At 41.0% G+C, this 15,244-nt stretch overlaps 1 protein-coding gene across 4 annotated transcripts in view; it reads left to right on the top strand.

Moving 5' to 3' along the window:
• strbp (spermatid perinuclear RNA binding protein) overlaps window positions 1-15,244 on the top strand; it is a 79,742-nt gene that overhangs the window by 31,367 nt on the left and 33,131 nt on the right. For 2 of the 4 annotated variants that reach the window (XM_051413490.1, XM_051413492.1), the window contains exon 4: window positions 12,002-12,180. The exons of 1 other annotated variant lie outside the window; for it this stretch is intronic. In XM_051413490.1, coding sequence (XP_051269450.1) covers window positions 12,178-12,180 — 3 coding nt within the window. In that variant the 5' untranslated portion in view covers window positions 12,002-12,177. Of the gene's footprint in view, window positions 1-9,376; window positions 9,483-12,001; window positions 12,181-15,244 lie in introns of those variants that run through there. One more of the 4 variants, XM_051413491.1, reaches the window with a different exon arrangement.

Raw genomic sequence — 15,244 nt, 5'->3', positions numbered from 1 at the left:
CTGTTCCCTTCACATCCTTTCCCTTGTTCCTTCATCCCCCTGCCTCTCCTGCCTTCCTTCCTGTCCCCACCTCTTAGTTTCTTCTGCTATTCTTCCTTCGCAGTTCTTGTTCTTCACTATTCCAATATTTTTCCTCCCTCGTTCTCTTTCTTGAGCCATGAACGTCCATCTTATGGCTCAATTTTTCTTCTCTAAATTCGTCACATTTAAATCTTTTCTCTCACCCCAAACACACGTTATATTGCACTTCTCTTTTCACCCTCTCTTTACCACATACTGTAAACTTTTCCTACCTCCTTCAATCTGTTCATTTCTACCCTTATTTTTGTTTCTAACCTCCCTTACGCCTTTTCTCCCTCTCTCCCACTGTACACCCCCATCAATCCCGCCCCTTCCTCTCCTCTCTCTCTCCTCCTGTTCCTTCCTTTCTCCCTCCCTGTCCCTCTGTCTTCTCCCCTGAGTCGCAGAGACAGACAGGAAGGAAGTGCGTAATGAAACGGCCATATCGAGCACACTGCCCAAATTGACCTGGAATGAATGGAGTCACTGATCAGCTCCTGCTAAAGCAGTGCAGATGAAGAAGTAGGGGGGTTGGGAGAGAAAATGAAGCTGCCTAATGTAGCACACATTTTATGAATACTGCTATCAGACAGAATTAGTATACAAACCTGTTTACTTTGTTTATCTGTGAATCAAAGTGCACAGTCAACAGTATTACTAGTGAGCTGCATTTGGAACAATAGCTGAGTACAGAAAAGCAACTTTTTTTCTGCAGAATTTTGCCTGAAATCGATAGATGGCAAAGTCCATGAATTCAGTCATTTCAACTGAAGGGAGAAGCAATCTGCATTCAAGAGATTTTCTCTGCTGTTTGAACAGAGAGCCGAGAAGCAGACAGGCAAGACAACAACTAAAGAGAGTGAAAATTAGAAAAAACACTGACAAATAGCAAGCACACTCTCCCAAGACACTGAAGTTGTTCTATGTTTATTAATGCCCAAAATGTAAGATTGCATCATCCAGAGTCCATCCTGTTAAAATTAATTTCTTAAAAATACTTGATACTTCAGTGTGATTTTGCTTTCATAATACATCTCACTAATCTGCTCATCTACCACCACCCATCACACACACACTATTGCTTTTATTAATGAAAATGGACAGAAAGAGATAAATAGAGAATGGACATACCACAGGGATACCAAGCAGTACTCCAATGTGTGTGTGTGTGTGTGTGTGTGTGTGTGTGTGTGTGTGTGTGTGTGTGTGTGCACCTGTGTGTACAATGTGCGTGTTTGCCAGCTTGTCTGCTAGTGTGTGTTGTAGAGCAGAAGCCCATTAGGGAATTAGTCCACATCTGGACAACCCTAGCTGTCCTCATGTGCTCACAACATACAGTGTATGTGTCAGAATTATTTGCTATTTATTTATTTGTGTTTTTTGCGTATTTAATTACTATTAAGTAATAGTGTCAGTAGGATCCAGCGAAAACCCACACCAATTTTTAGCTTAAACTTAACAGCTGGAGTTGGTATGTAATTGTGCATTTAGAGCCAGTTAAATATGTGGACAAACTTGCTCGGACAAACACACACATGCACTAAAGGGTGCGGGTGTGACAGCTTTGTGTGTTGGCAAACATGAGCTTAGCAGTGAAGAGCCTTTCAAGCAGGATTAAGCTGTTAAGTGTCAATGGAAGGGACAAGTAGGCCAAAGACCACATAGGATATCACTTACACTGCAACAATCAGTGTCAGTTTGTCTGTGTGTGTAGTATGTAAAATAGGTTCAGTACCAGGAAATGTGCGGCAGGTTAATGGAGGGAACGCTGAGGAGGAAATCAGCAGGACACACACACACACACACACACACACACACACACACACACACACACACTGTACGCACATTCACAAGTCTTCTCACAGACTATGGACTGTGGAGCCTCGGCAGAGCCCTGGCAGGACCATCTGTTCCTGCTGAAATCAGCACAGCAGGAACTTACCAGTGCACACACACAGACACACACATACACACACATTTGCACCGTGCTTCAGTTCTGGCATAGTGATAGTCTATTTATTCCCCACACTGACGCAGGACAGTACTCAATTGTGTGTGTGTTTATGGCAGTTAAGTTTTCAATTAAACCCATGGTACCCATAAACCCCCAGGTAACCCATAGAGATGACAGGTGCACCTCAGATGATCAAAGCTAAGTTAAGAAGATAGATAGATAGATAGATAGATAGATAGATAGATAGATAGATAGATAGATAGATAGATAGATAGATAGATAGATAGATAGATAGATAGATAGATAGATAGATAGACATCTATCCTTGTTAATCTGTGACCCCAAGTCTCTCCAGTCTGACCCGCCGTCAGCAGGAACTGCGCACACACACAGCTTTTCTCCCATTTTAATAATCGACCGAGGGGAGTTACACTCCCCTGTCAATGTTATCTATTTTCCTCTCAGATGCAGCATCAGCGTTTTCTCTGCTTTTTGCCATCTCATCAATAGTCTGTGCTCTGACCTCCCCTGGCCTGCACCTGGACCCAGTCAAGACAGAACTACAGTGTAGTAGTTAAAAACATATGCAGGGTGTCTTTCTTCAGTTTAGAGTTGTATTTGATGACAGCATCACAGGGAAAGCCTATGACAACAAATGTACAGAAAGAAAAGTGAAAATGGTTACTAAAATAAATCACAGAAATCCATGACTGGGTTCAATAAAACTTGACCCAACCTTGTCCTCCTGCTGATGACAATTTTAATCAATAAGCTAAAGCATGGTAATATATCCTCATTTTTTCTAATCTTGTTTCTAAGGCAGCAGCATTTGTCAGTTGCATCAGGCTGCATATAATATGGTATATAGTGTGTTTGGTTGTTGTCCTTCTTGATTGCAGGCTCTCAAAAGAGGCAAAGATGCAATTTAAGGTAATAGCCTTTGGACTGTTGAACCCTGTTATTGTGGCAGAGGTGGCCCTGCAGTGTTTACTCATCACACCAAACATCTTTTTTTTTGAAGGTCGAAGACTGATGTAGAAAAACTTGTACATCTCATTGCTGAGTCTAATTATTAGTGGTACAGCAGACTGCAGTGGTCATTAAAATAAAATGAGTTCTTTCACCTGGGGGCATGCCTGTTATTATGGTGACCCGCAATGTTTAGATTTTGACTTGATGGTGGAGCTTCACAAAAGGTCAGTGGGATCACCAAAATAATATTTATTACATAACAAATAAGGATGACAAACAAATTCAAATGCAATCACAGAAAGTTTGAGACTGAGAGAGTGAACAAGGAGTTAAATAAAGTAAGAGAGCGAAGATAAATTGGAGCAGGCCAGGTGCATAAGTTGAGATCAGTGGGGAAATCAGCATGCTAGTCAGTAGAAGTAGGTGTGTGTGGTTTGTGTGTGTGTGTTCAGGGGCGTGTGTCCACTCTGATACTGAGGAGAATCATCTTCTCTTATTAATGAAACAGATCTATCTATCTATATTTGACAATTTTTTTCAGAATATGTGGTCATTAAACTTGGATAGTTCCCCCTCGCTACTGAAAATATCAATAAGTGAAACACTTGTTTAAAAAGTCTAGTCCACAACAAAACAAAAAGTCCCCGGTTAAATAGCTGGAATGAAAACCAGCAGGGCTCCTTGTTCTGAGGAATGGAATCGAGAGCCATACTTATAATTGTTGTGCAATATTTAAAGTGTTTTTCAGGTTTGCAGTTGGCACTTCTTCTGCCTGTCGGTTGCTGTCCGTGCCAAGCGCTCAACATTAGCAGTGTTGTAGAGGAATTGACAGAGAAAACAAAATAAGAACAATCCATAAATCTGTTTGCGATAAATAGATAGATAGGATTGAGGAAGTGGCTACAAATGAGTAGAAATTCTATACAAATTCTATCTATCTTTGGGCTTTGGAATGACAGCAACATGCCTCCTGACCGTGACACAAACGCAGTACATACCTGACACACTTTCCCTGCCTTGTGTCCTCTGTTCTAATATCCTTTCAGCATGTGTCGAGCCTGCTGCATAGTCGTGCATTAATGAGACATAATGCAGACAATATCTACAGCATGTCACTTCCTACTAATCATGTCCCTACTATGTGTCCAGGAATGCTGATACCTTTGAGTATTCTCGTGTCTGTGTTATATTATTGCATCTGTTTTCTATGCATTGTGTATTTGTGCAGATGAAAACTTAAGAATCTGTGGGCAGGAAGAAAATCTGGTTCTTTTTCATCCCTTGCAATCTACTGATAAGTAAGCATTGCTTCTTTGTTAATTGCTTTTTCCTGGTGGATTCATAACTGAGGTATTTAGCTCTCCAATACTCATCAGTTGGAGACTGCCAGAGGCTTGTTTTCCATCCTTCTCTCCAACGAACAATTAAGGGTGATCTTGCGATTGCAGCTCCAGGTATTTGTGAAGCATTGCGGGTTCTTCTCTAATATTAATGAGGTGTTTGGTAGTGGCCCTCTCACAGCTACTGGCCAGGCATTCCTCCCATATTTTGATGACTGGCTGAAGTAGGGAGCAGGCACGGCCTCCTTTGCTATATGAGCCAGTAAAGCAGTGAACTACAGCAAAGGCAACGTTACACCAAATCAACAAGCAGCTTATCTGGGCATGTCTCTCAGCTGTCAGGGAAAAACAGGCTCTTCCTTCAGCTGTAGGGCAAGCTGACTGCATGCTGCATCTCCTGTTGCATATTGTTCAGATCTGGATAAATGATCTCCACATAGACACCAAATGGCACAAAAACAGGAGAGTCAGAGTGTCTAACTTTTGCCTCTGGCTCTAAAACCATAGGGAGGACAGTGTGTCTAACCAAGAGGTTTGCCTTTGAAGGGTTTCTCTTCCTATGTGTTACTCTAGTTTTCCTAACTTGAGACTTTTGTTAGACTAAACACCCAATCCAACTGATATTCTGGCCATATTCATACCCTGTTACTGTATTTTTCTTCTTCTCATGTCTTCTTCTTATCTACAAAGGAAATAGTTTCTTAATTCCAGAAAGGTATGTCAGTTAAACCTTGGTCTTCTCTGGAAAAGATCATTGTTTGTTGCTGGAAAGGAAATCAGGTCATTATGAGAAGGAAAAGTCCTGATAACCTAAGGTTGTAAAACTTGGCTGCTTGGTGTCACATTTTGCATACAGTTACTCTTGGTAATAAAATAATACCCTAAAAAACCTGCTTTATCCTGCCCAGATTACATTCATATTATTGCTACTTCTATTTGAAACAGCTCTGTCAGAAGCACAAAAAAGTGCTGAGTGGATATAAGGAAATAGAAGTTGTAAGGTTGGAGGAGAGATGGGACATGAATAACAAAGTTTATGTGAGAAACTGACGTGGAAAGAAGATGAGTTTCATCTTTCATTTTCATCAAAATTCACACATGCATTTTTACATTTTCTCAGAGAACAGAGACTTTGCTCTTCTCTTCGCGTCTCCTTTGAACATGCAGGAGCTTCTCTTTGCTATCTCCTTTGCAGTCAAAAATTAAACCTTTCTTTCTACGTCTATCTCTGTCCCTGCCAATGCCTGTCTCAACGAGCCTCTCTCCTCCTGTAACACTGCCTATGTTTCTGACTGCTTGTCTCTGGCTGTCTGTCCTGCTCTCTCACTCTGGTAGAGAAATAGCTGGACAAACGGACATCTCAGTCAATGCATGCTTCTTCACAACAGAGAGAGAATGTTCAAATTAAAAATAGTCCTCGGAGAAGCAGAGCGGGCACACCTTGCTGCCCAGTATATATTAACATGCCACAACCTGAGGGACAGTGAGTGATCGAGGCACACGCACACACAGACACACACAGACACACACACACACACACACACACACACACACACACTCTGTATATAACTAATATAATGTTCATATAATAATAATGTATATATTGTTGATTTATTGTATTGTATTTGAATACTTTAGCTTTGGCAATATTGTTTTTAAAAAACTTTCATGCCAATAAAGCCCATTTTGAATTGAATTTGAATTGAACTGAATTGAAGAGAGAGAGAGAGAGAGAGAGAGAGAGAGAGAGAGAGAGAGAGAGGTACGGGATTGTGATTCTTCTGTTTATTGTGTGCCACCTGGTCCTAACCGTTCCATTAATTGTCTGTGCATGTTTGTCCAACTCATTAGCGCACACTTTTTGCAGATGTTTTTCCAGATGCAAACATTATGGCACCAACAACCCTGAAGCCATCCACACACAAGTTAGTACTAATATTACATAGAGGCTACTTACACTCTCAAACAGCCTTTCAGGTGTAAAATGAATGTTTAAACATGATGGGTCAGAAATAGCATTAGTGGGAAAAGCATTCATGAGAACTAAAATACCTTACCTAGGAATAGTTATGTGAGAGAAAGGTCAACAGTTAAGCTCTAAAATAACTTCAGAATAACACACAGACTTAACTGCCATAAACATCAGCCATATTTACACCTGCTCATTCCTTGCAAAGATTAGCTTTATAGAAGGTCTGCTTCACTGGAGCGCATAGAGGCAGCTGTACAGTTGTTGGTGTAGAAAAAGAAGAGTATGACATGTGACAGCAGGGCGATAGCTGGAACTAATGTGCAGAGCTGCAAGTACATGATACCTGCTAAAGCCCATTACCTCATGAAGGGTCCCTCAGCACCTGCTTTTTTTAACTGTACATGAGAGCCTTCATCTCTTCATCCAACCACACTTTCCTGTTATCCACCAGTTTCATCTCTGAAGCAAACAATGAAATGTTTTTGATTAAGAGTCAAAAAAGTCATGGATGATTGAAAGAAAATTAATCACCAGTAATTTTGAGAACCAGTTTATGGTTCAAGTGATTTTATAAAGCAGCAATGCAAAACATTTACTGCTTTTCTATGTTTCATATCATCGTTAACTGAATATCTTTTGAGTTTTGGACTTAATAAGCAATTTGTAGCATTCACCTTGGGCATTGCGATGGGCATTTTCTAATGTTTTCTGACATTTTAAACACTAAACGATTAATTAAAAAACGTGTAATATCATGAGAACAACACTCATGTGTGTTGCATGTGTGTAGTTGGGATATCAGAGCCTTCCACAAAAAAGTAAAACTGATGGAAGATGGAAGCTTGTATAAAGTAAAGCAATGTTCTGTTTGGTGTTTTGAGATGATATCTTAGTCCAAAAACTGTGGCAGGAAGCTTTTTCCTGGGACAGGACCCAAGGCTTTCTCGGTTATAATCACACTACAGATGGTTTTTAGAGCAGATCATTCAGTTTGGGGTTCTCTAAAACTCCCTAACATAAAAAAGATATAAATTCAAGTAAAAGATTGAGATGTTTCATAATCCATCATTTTATAAAGTGCCAGCACATTTGTGTTGTGGCTGTGATGTTATATTTCTCCTCCAGCTTTTCTGGCACGTAACCAGCCACTAATCGGAGGTCCTTTCACTGGTGAAATAATGACTGTGTGTCTTGGTATCCTGCTGGCACTGTGACTTGTGGATGAAACACTTCACTTCCAACCGTGCTACAATCACCAAACATTAGTCCTTGACATTTTAGGGAGTTTGAAAGCAGAATGATTTAAAAGGCTGATAATCTGATTACAATATTAAGCAGATAATCAAAGCTCTAAAAGGGAATACATTGTGAAAATAAGCTCCTCAAACACTAATTAGCACATTCCCTGGCTTTTGTCAATCCTCTGTCTCCCTTCACTTCGTCTCTTCCACTGCTCATCTTATTTGATGGTTATCAAATGAGAAAGGTGTAAATTGCTGCTCAGAGCCATCTCAGCAAATTCCCCAGCTCTGCTATCTCTCCTTCATCTTTCAATCAGTTGCCATCCCTCGTTGCTTATCCTCTGCCCGATTCCTTTCATCTCTGTAGGGAAAACGGGACGTAATCACCAACTCTAGGCGCAGTAAGGACACAGCACAGGTGTGTGTGTGTGTGTGTGTGTGTGTGTGTGTGTGTGTTCCCATATGCATAAACTAGGAGAAATATATTTAATAACTATGGGACCAAATTGAGGTGATGGTGATTGTGTCTGTGTCCATATCTGTGATGTGTGTTGTGTGTGTGCCACAAGTGTGTGTGTGTGTGTGTGTGTGTGTGTGTGTGTGTGTGTGTGTGTGTGTGTGTGTGTGTGTGTGTGTGTGTGTATGCACATGCTACTGCCATGAGCCAGCACCAGCGTTAATGAGGCAGGGCTTTTCCTGCCAGATTTTTCCCCTTTTTCTCCTCTCCTTCTCTGGAGAAAAACACACAATCACACATTAATGACCCACCAGGAGGGTGTTAATAGGAGAGAAGAAGAAAAATGGAGAATGGACACTGGTGGGAGGCATACAAAGGGTGATGGAGGGTGGATGCAAGGAGAAGTGTAATAATTGGTCGGTGTGAGCCCAAGGAAGAGAAAGCCACAAGAGGATTTATGAACAAACAGGCAAATTCAGTTTTTACAAGCGACATGCGAAAATGTGGTCCCCTTAGCCAACCCCAGTCCCAGTGGGAGGGAGTGTGGGCATACTGTAGGCCACATGTTGTTATGAATACCCAGGCCTTCATCTAAGCTTGATTCTAGTTAGTTTTATTATATTTTATATAACATAATGTATGGTGTTTATAAGCATACACTTGATTTAAAATAAAGAAAACTGAGAAGGAAAGTGCCATGAGAGAGAAACACAGGCAGGGAATTAGTGTTGTTGTTCATCATCGAATTGCTCTGATAATGAGAATCGAATAGAGGCTGGCACGTTGTTATTATGCTTCTTGGCAGGGTGTTTGTGTCTCTGTCTGTGTTTGTGTGCATGCACTATAATCATGTGCATACAATCCTAAGTGGCCAAGCCATGTTGAAATGAGAGCTTACCCCCCACCCCCCACCCCTCCGGCAAGGAGTGTTGGCTGTAAGGTAACTGGCAAAACACAAGAGCATACACACAGACACTGTCGCTGCCAGGTGTGTTGAGGAGGTAATTGTCAGCGTGGCAGGCCAGCTGCCAGTGTCTTAGAGAGGGAGAGCTGGAGAGAAAATGAGGAGCAGCCTCTGGTGGAGTCTGTTCGCCCGAGGGGCCAGCTTAATATCTGCGGTTGCTGTTTATCCGATTCCCCTCTGTCCCCTTGCACCACTTTCTCCTTATAGTTTGCCTCTTCTGCCCGCTCTCCTCGTCCTGCTCGCTCCTGTTCATGCTCATTTCCCATTCTCTCCATTTTTTCTGTCTTTTCTCTAACTACCCACTCCATCTCTCCCCATCTCTCCCCATGTCTCCTCTCTCCTCTCTCGTTCCCGTTATCCCCGGATCCCAACTGAGCTTTCACTGAGAGGCTGCAGCATCACCGCGCCACAATTCAATCCCCCCAGCAGGCCTACTCCGGGAGAGACCAACAATCACATGTGTGTTTATCTTTTCTGTCCGGACAGCATCCAAATAGAAACTTGGATGTGTCTAGTCTCAAGGTGATGAGATACTCTACACATTAGAGACACTGTTTATTTATCAGTGTAAAAAAGAAAAGAAAACTAAGTGAAGTTCTGCAAGGTACAACAGCAGAGAGATATAGTCTGGTGTCGATAATTCTGCCGCACTAATGTCTGTATTGTTTCCCATATCAGTGCAGTTCCTGCCTAATCCAATTTCTCACAGATTATGGATTTTGCAGATCAGACTCAAATGCAGTAATGAGGCTCTGGAACTATAGTGTTCATTTTGGAGGTTATTATTTTCAAAACTGAATCAATACAGCAATTCATCAATAAGATGATCAAGCAAATTAATCTGCTACTATTTTGATAATTGATTCATCGTTTTTGGTAAGGTTTTTCAGGCAAAAATGACAAGCATTTGCCTTTTACAGCTTCTCCAAAGTGAGGATTTGCTGTTTGTTCTGGTTTTTATTAAACACAATATCTTTGGATTTTGGCCTGGAGGTCAGACAAAACAAGACGTTTGAAAACATCATCTTGGCCTCTGGGAAACCGATAGGAAGTTTTTGTTTTATAGACAAAACAACTACTTGATAAATTGAGTAAAAAATCATCTGCAGATTAAAGGTCCAGTGTTTTGGGTTTAGGGGCATCTAGCTGTGTAGTTACAGATTGAAACTCTCTTGCTTTACCCTCTAGAGAGCCAGTGTTTAGTTTGTCCATTCTGGGCTACTGTAGAAACAAGGCAGTTCAATTTGGTGGCTTCCATGGAAGGCGACCTGCGGCATCTGTAGATAATAGATTTAATGTAGTTTTAGTTTTGAGATCAAGTTCAGATTTACTTTAATTTTAATGTTTTTAGAAAAGAAAATATATTCCTGTCTGACTTTAGTCATCTACTTAGTCAACAAAAACATATTGAACATTTTAGTGCTAAAGTGAGGCATCTAATTTCTGTCTCCCTGCAGCATTACAAATGAAGTGGGTCCAAATATCAGCCAATTGCGATTGTCATTATACATTTTAGTTTTTCATTTTCAAATGCCATTATCTGTTTTTTCAACAATGTTATAAATGAAAGTTCATCTCATCATCTCATCATTGCCATGGAAACATTTAGTCAGTTTTGGGCCAGAAATTAGCACTATGAATGCGTTTTCCCCCACACCTGTTTGAACAGTCGAGCCCTGAGTCTGGAAGACCTTTGAGAAATCATCTTCTGCACTCTTGTGTGAACACCCGCAGACATGCACAGCTCTATAAATGTCATTGCTCTGGTTTGAGTGTGACCAGATGTGTCTGTGTACTGTCAGTGGTCATACTGTTGACATTTCATGTTGTGAAAAGAACGTTGTGTATCTGTTCACCTCGGCTTGCTCAGCACAGATAAAACCAGCCAGTGTTTTCATAGCAACACCACATGTATAGTTTACTTTGCAGAGCCCTAAGATGAGCTGAATGTAGTCACGAGTAACTTCTTTGAGGTTCAAAGTTGCAGTTACAATTTACTTTTTTAAGAAGCCAGATCATGAACTCATTATAGGTAAATTGGTTTACTAGAATTGATTATTAGTTTTATTCTGTGTATTCTTAATTCTTATAGAGCCTTTACATCTTCTTACAGTATTACTTTATGGTCACCTCTGGTATTTGTTCACTGAAAGGAAAAAAAAAGGTTAGAACCATTAGTCTTTCACATTTTATAGGAAGGAGCACTCTGTAGCACAGTGGTCCAGCTCTCGCCAAGCTCTAAACATTGTAATTTTAAGTCCAGAGTTTTGTCAATCTCTCTCCTCTCAGTTTGTTTCCTGTAACCCTCTCTACTGTTCGTCAAAGGGGGTGAATCAGAAGCACTTTATAATAAAACACAGTATTTAATAATAAACCAGAGATCCCATAATAATTATTTCACATACTTTTGTTACTTCTGTCGTCACTGCTTCGTCTAAAAAGTGGCTGGAAATGTCACTTTTATTATGCCATATCAAATAAAATCTTCATGTATTCTCTTTTTTAAATCTAGTGACATTTACTTACATGTATGTCTATTTCCAGAAGAACAGAACAAAGAGTGGTTTACATGTAGTGTGTGTGTGTGTGTGTGTGTGTCTGTGTGTGTCTGTGTGTGTCTTTGTGTGAATGCAGGAGAGTGTGTCAGGCAAGTGTGTAACCCAGTGTATGAAAACAAGTACATGTTTGTATTACACCCCGCCCCCTCAGACCCCTGCCAGCTCATGAAAAATAAATGAAGGCCTGTGTGTGTGCTTGTGTGTGTCCACATATGTTGATGGGCTATTTTGTTAGAATTTTTACTCAATGACAGACAGGGGCTTAGATCCTTGCTCAGAAAACTGTGCGAGTGTGTGTGAGCCAGAGAGAGAATTGAGTGTTATCGGGGAAGATCAGGGTTTTTTGTGCAGTTGGGTTGTGCAGGGTTAGACAGATGCAGGTTGAGTGTGAGATTTTCCTTTAACACTCTTTTAGTTATCAAGGCACTGATTAAACTTTTCTCTCTTCTCTCTTTCTCCCCTGCCTGGTTTTTCATCTCTTAGAAGTACAACCTCTCGTAGAGTGGTGGCAAGAGTGACAGGGGAGCACATGAGGAGCGGAAGTGGTGTGACAGCAACATCCTGACCAGTAACCTTGCTTCTGCACCCCACCACACGCCCAGCAACTCCTGAAGCGGGCGTCAGAAGGAAGGAAACGTGCGACCACTCCTCCTGCAGGCATGGTAATACACTCTTGTGTCTGTAGGTACTGGAGTGTGTATGGTTGTGTGTAGAGAAAGGAAACACTCTCCAGACTGGAGGGTGTAAGGGTTCAATCTGATAACTCGTTCTAGACATGACAACAGAGTGTGTGTCTCAAACAGAGATACCTGATAAGAACCAGTGCAGACAGGGGTGTACAGCTTTTACGTTTTTGGGGAGTAGATGGGGTATGAACTATGCATGCTGTATGTTCTCTTCGGGGTAAGAAGAGAAGGAGAAGACAGATACATGAAAGAGACAGAGGAGGTCAAGAAGATAAAGAACAATGAAAGGAAACAGAAGAAGACAGACATGGATAAGGAGGGTGATAATTAAAAAAATAAGAATCTTTTTAATGACAGTTGGCTGTTCATTAGGTTATCCTGTGAAAAGCATCTCTGCCATATGCTTATAGTCCCATAGTTGGATAACTAGTAATTATGTATGGAATTAATGTGTAATGTGAGTGTGTTCATGTTGATGTTAAATGAGAAGGATACATGATTAATTTCCATTGATCTACAGTTTTCTACAAGTGCACAATCATTAATGCTGGTGTGGAAATAAGGTCTGTTTCTCACATAATAGCGCAAGAGGCACGTTATGGCAGGAAGAAGATGCAGAAAAGGAACTGTGTTGTTTAGGAGGGGGAGAGGGTGGCTCAGAGGATCAAAAAGAGCAGTGGAGGGAGAGAATGACAAGTGGGGGCAGATAAGACCATAAAAACATAAATGATGGACACAAACATGAGAGATGAAAAGCGCGACGGATACGGAAAGCAAAAAGAGTGTGAAGATGTGTAGAGTGGAGAAATGGGGGAGAAAAGGGAGGTTAAGAAGTGAGGAAAGTAGAGGGAGAGAGAGAGAGAGAGAGAGAGAGACGAGGGATTGATTAATGGTCTTGGCCTGTGACAGTGGGAGCTTTTCCCCGAGGGGGGGAGCAGAGCAGAAGATGAATTATTAAAAACCAGAACAAGAGGAGGAAAGAGGAAAAATGCGTACGAAGAATGAAGAGAGCGGAAGAGCGGTTTGTAGGGGAAGGTGGAAGAAAGAAAGAAGGGATGAGGAGAGAGGAAAGGAAAGGGGGTGGGGAGGAGAATTGAATGATTGAGAGAAAACAAGATGTTGCTGAAGATGCTGAGGTTGGACACTGCAGAAGAGGGCACATGGTTGAGCTCATAAATAACCAAGGGTAATGAGACTAGTGTGTGTGTGTGTGTGTGTGTGTGTGTGTGTGTGTGTGTGTGTGTGTGTGTGTGTGTGTGTGTGTGTGTGTGTGTGTGTGTGTGTGTGTGTGTGTGTGTGTGTGTGTGGTGGCAGCTTGCAAACCCGGTATTGTGATTAGTCTTGAGTTATGGTGATGCAGCAAATACTGTGGGTGACCTTGGCGAGGGTGTCACCGCGTGAACGGCATAATACACCAAACAGCTTCTTTATTGACTTTCCTCTGAGCTTTCTGCTTTTAATGAATACACATGCCCACTGTGTTTGTTCGCGTCTTCATTCCCTCTTTTTTTTGCGCCTACACGCTCACGTTTTGGGATGATTATTTTCTATCTCTCTAGCTTGTTGTATAGCTTGGTCTTTGTGTGTGTCGTCATTAGATCACTGCTCAATTTTTGGGGGAGACACTGCAGAAGTTGCCGCATCTGATACTGTGTTGAATGTAAAATACTCCCATTTTTACATTTTTACACAGTTTTTGATGTATAGTTACATAAACAAACTGCCTTACAAAAATAGAAATCAGTAAGGTTTTAAAAGCTTTTGTCGAAACATTTTTCAATAGAACATTTTCCCCTTTTTGTATGATCATATGTTTATTTTAATGTATTGTGGTATTTCCTTCATGTAGACTTGTCCATACTCAATACCGTATTAGCCCACAAACAGTGTAATGTCAGCTCATATGCTTTTAGCAGTACGGTCGTAATATTTTATAGGAAGGCTATAAACCTTTTAAACAATGCTGACACATTAAGGGGGGCGAAGGGCATGGATGAAAAGAAAACCTCTTATTTTAGCGCAAAGTTAGCTGTGTACTGTAGTTTGGGGAGGCGGGTTTATAAGCTTGATTTTTAGATGTATGGCATCTCTTCTGAAACAAGACAGGCTGGGAATTTTGCAGAGGGTGTTGACATGTTCTATATACTGCCCTATATTATATTTTTCTAGCCCTTTTATCTTGTGTTCATCAAGACAAGTTGAGAGGTCCGGTTCAACGCAGACTGTCTGTTTGTTGTTCTGCTGCTCGATCGTGTTGCCATGAATGTGATTTTGCTTATAGGCTTTGATGTATCTGTACTCTGCTATCGTGTGTGTGTGACTGCACGCATGTGGCAATTTGAAAGACAGAGAGAGAGAGAGAGAGAGAGAGAGAAAAGAGAGCACAATAAAACAGGATGGCGGAGTGTGGAGGGCCAGCCTGCCAAGCAGAGTGCAGATAAATCACAGAATGAATTTTTAATGCAATCTCCCCTAGGCTGCTGGATGTTACAGAGACGGTGCTGAGTTTTTTTTATTTGTGTGTGTGTGTTGCTTGTCCCATCATTCCTAGCTTATTTTGTGATGGGCTTTTGAAGTTTTTGAATTTTCTTTGCTCCTTCAACTTCGCTTGGTTTCATGTTGGACTGAAGAAGTGTGACGTTTTCTCAAACACCACTTCTAAAATTGTTTTGCCTGGTATTTATGGGAAGGTGATTTGTTTTTCTTGGTTCTGGTATAGTTTTACTATGAGGGTGTTTTGGCCTGTGTTGTCAGCTTCATTACAAACAAACCTTTGTTTCTGGTAAAAATTTTAATCCAGTTTGCATCTGTCAATCTCTCCTTGTTTGTTTACTTTCGGAGGCTTTCTCCACCTCTCCATCATCCTTTTCTCTCCCTCATTTCTCTTTCTCTCTTTACCTCGTAGTGTATGCACTTTAGGCACATGACTTATAAATATATCTTGTAAAAATAACACAAAAATAACACACAATGGCCCAATACCTAAGCACACACTTACAGTGCAATATTCCTAAATGGTGCTCTAAAAATAGCAAAAGAT

The sequence above is a fragment of the Dicentrarchus labrax genome, unplaced genomic scaffold, assembly GCF_905237075.1.
Source record: "Dicentrarchus labrax unplaced genomic scaffold, dlabrax2021, whole genome shotgun sequence".
Lineage (NCBI taxonomy): Eukaryota > Metazoa > Chordata > Actinopteri > Moronidae > Dicentrarchus > Dicentrarchus labrax.
The sequence above is the reverse complement of the archived record's forward strand: the minus strand, read 5'-3'. Positions and strand labels throughout refer to the sequence as shown.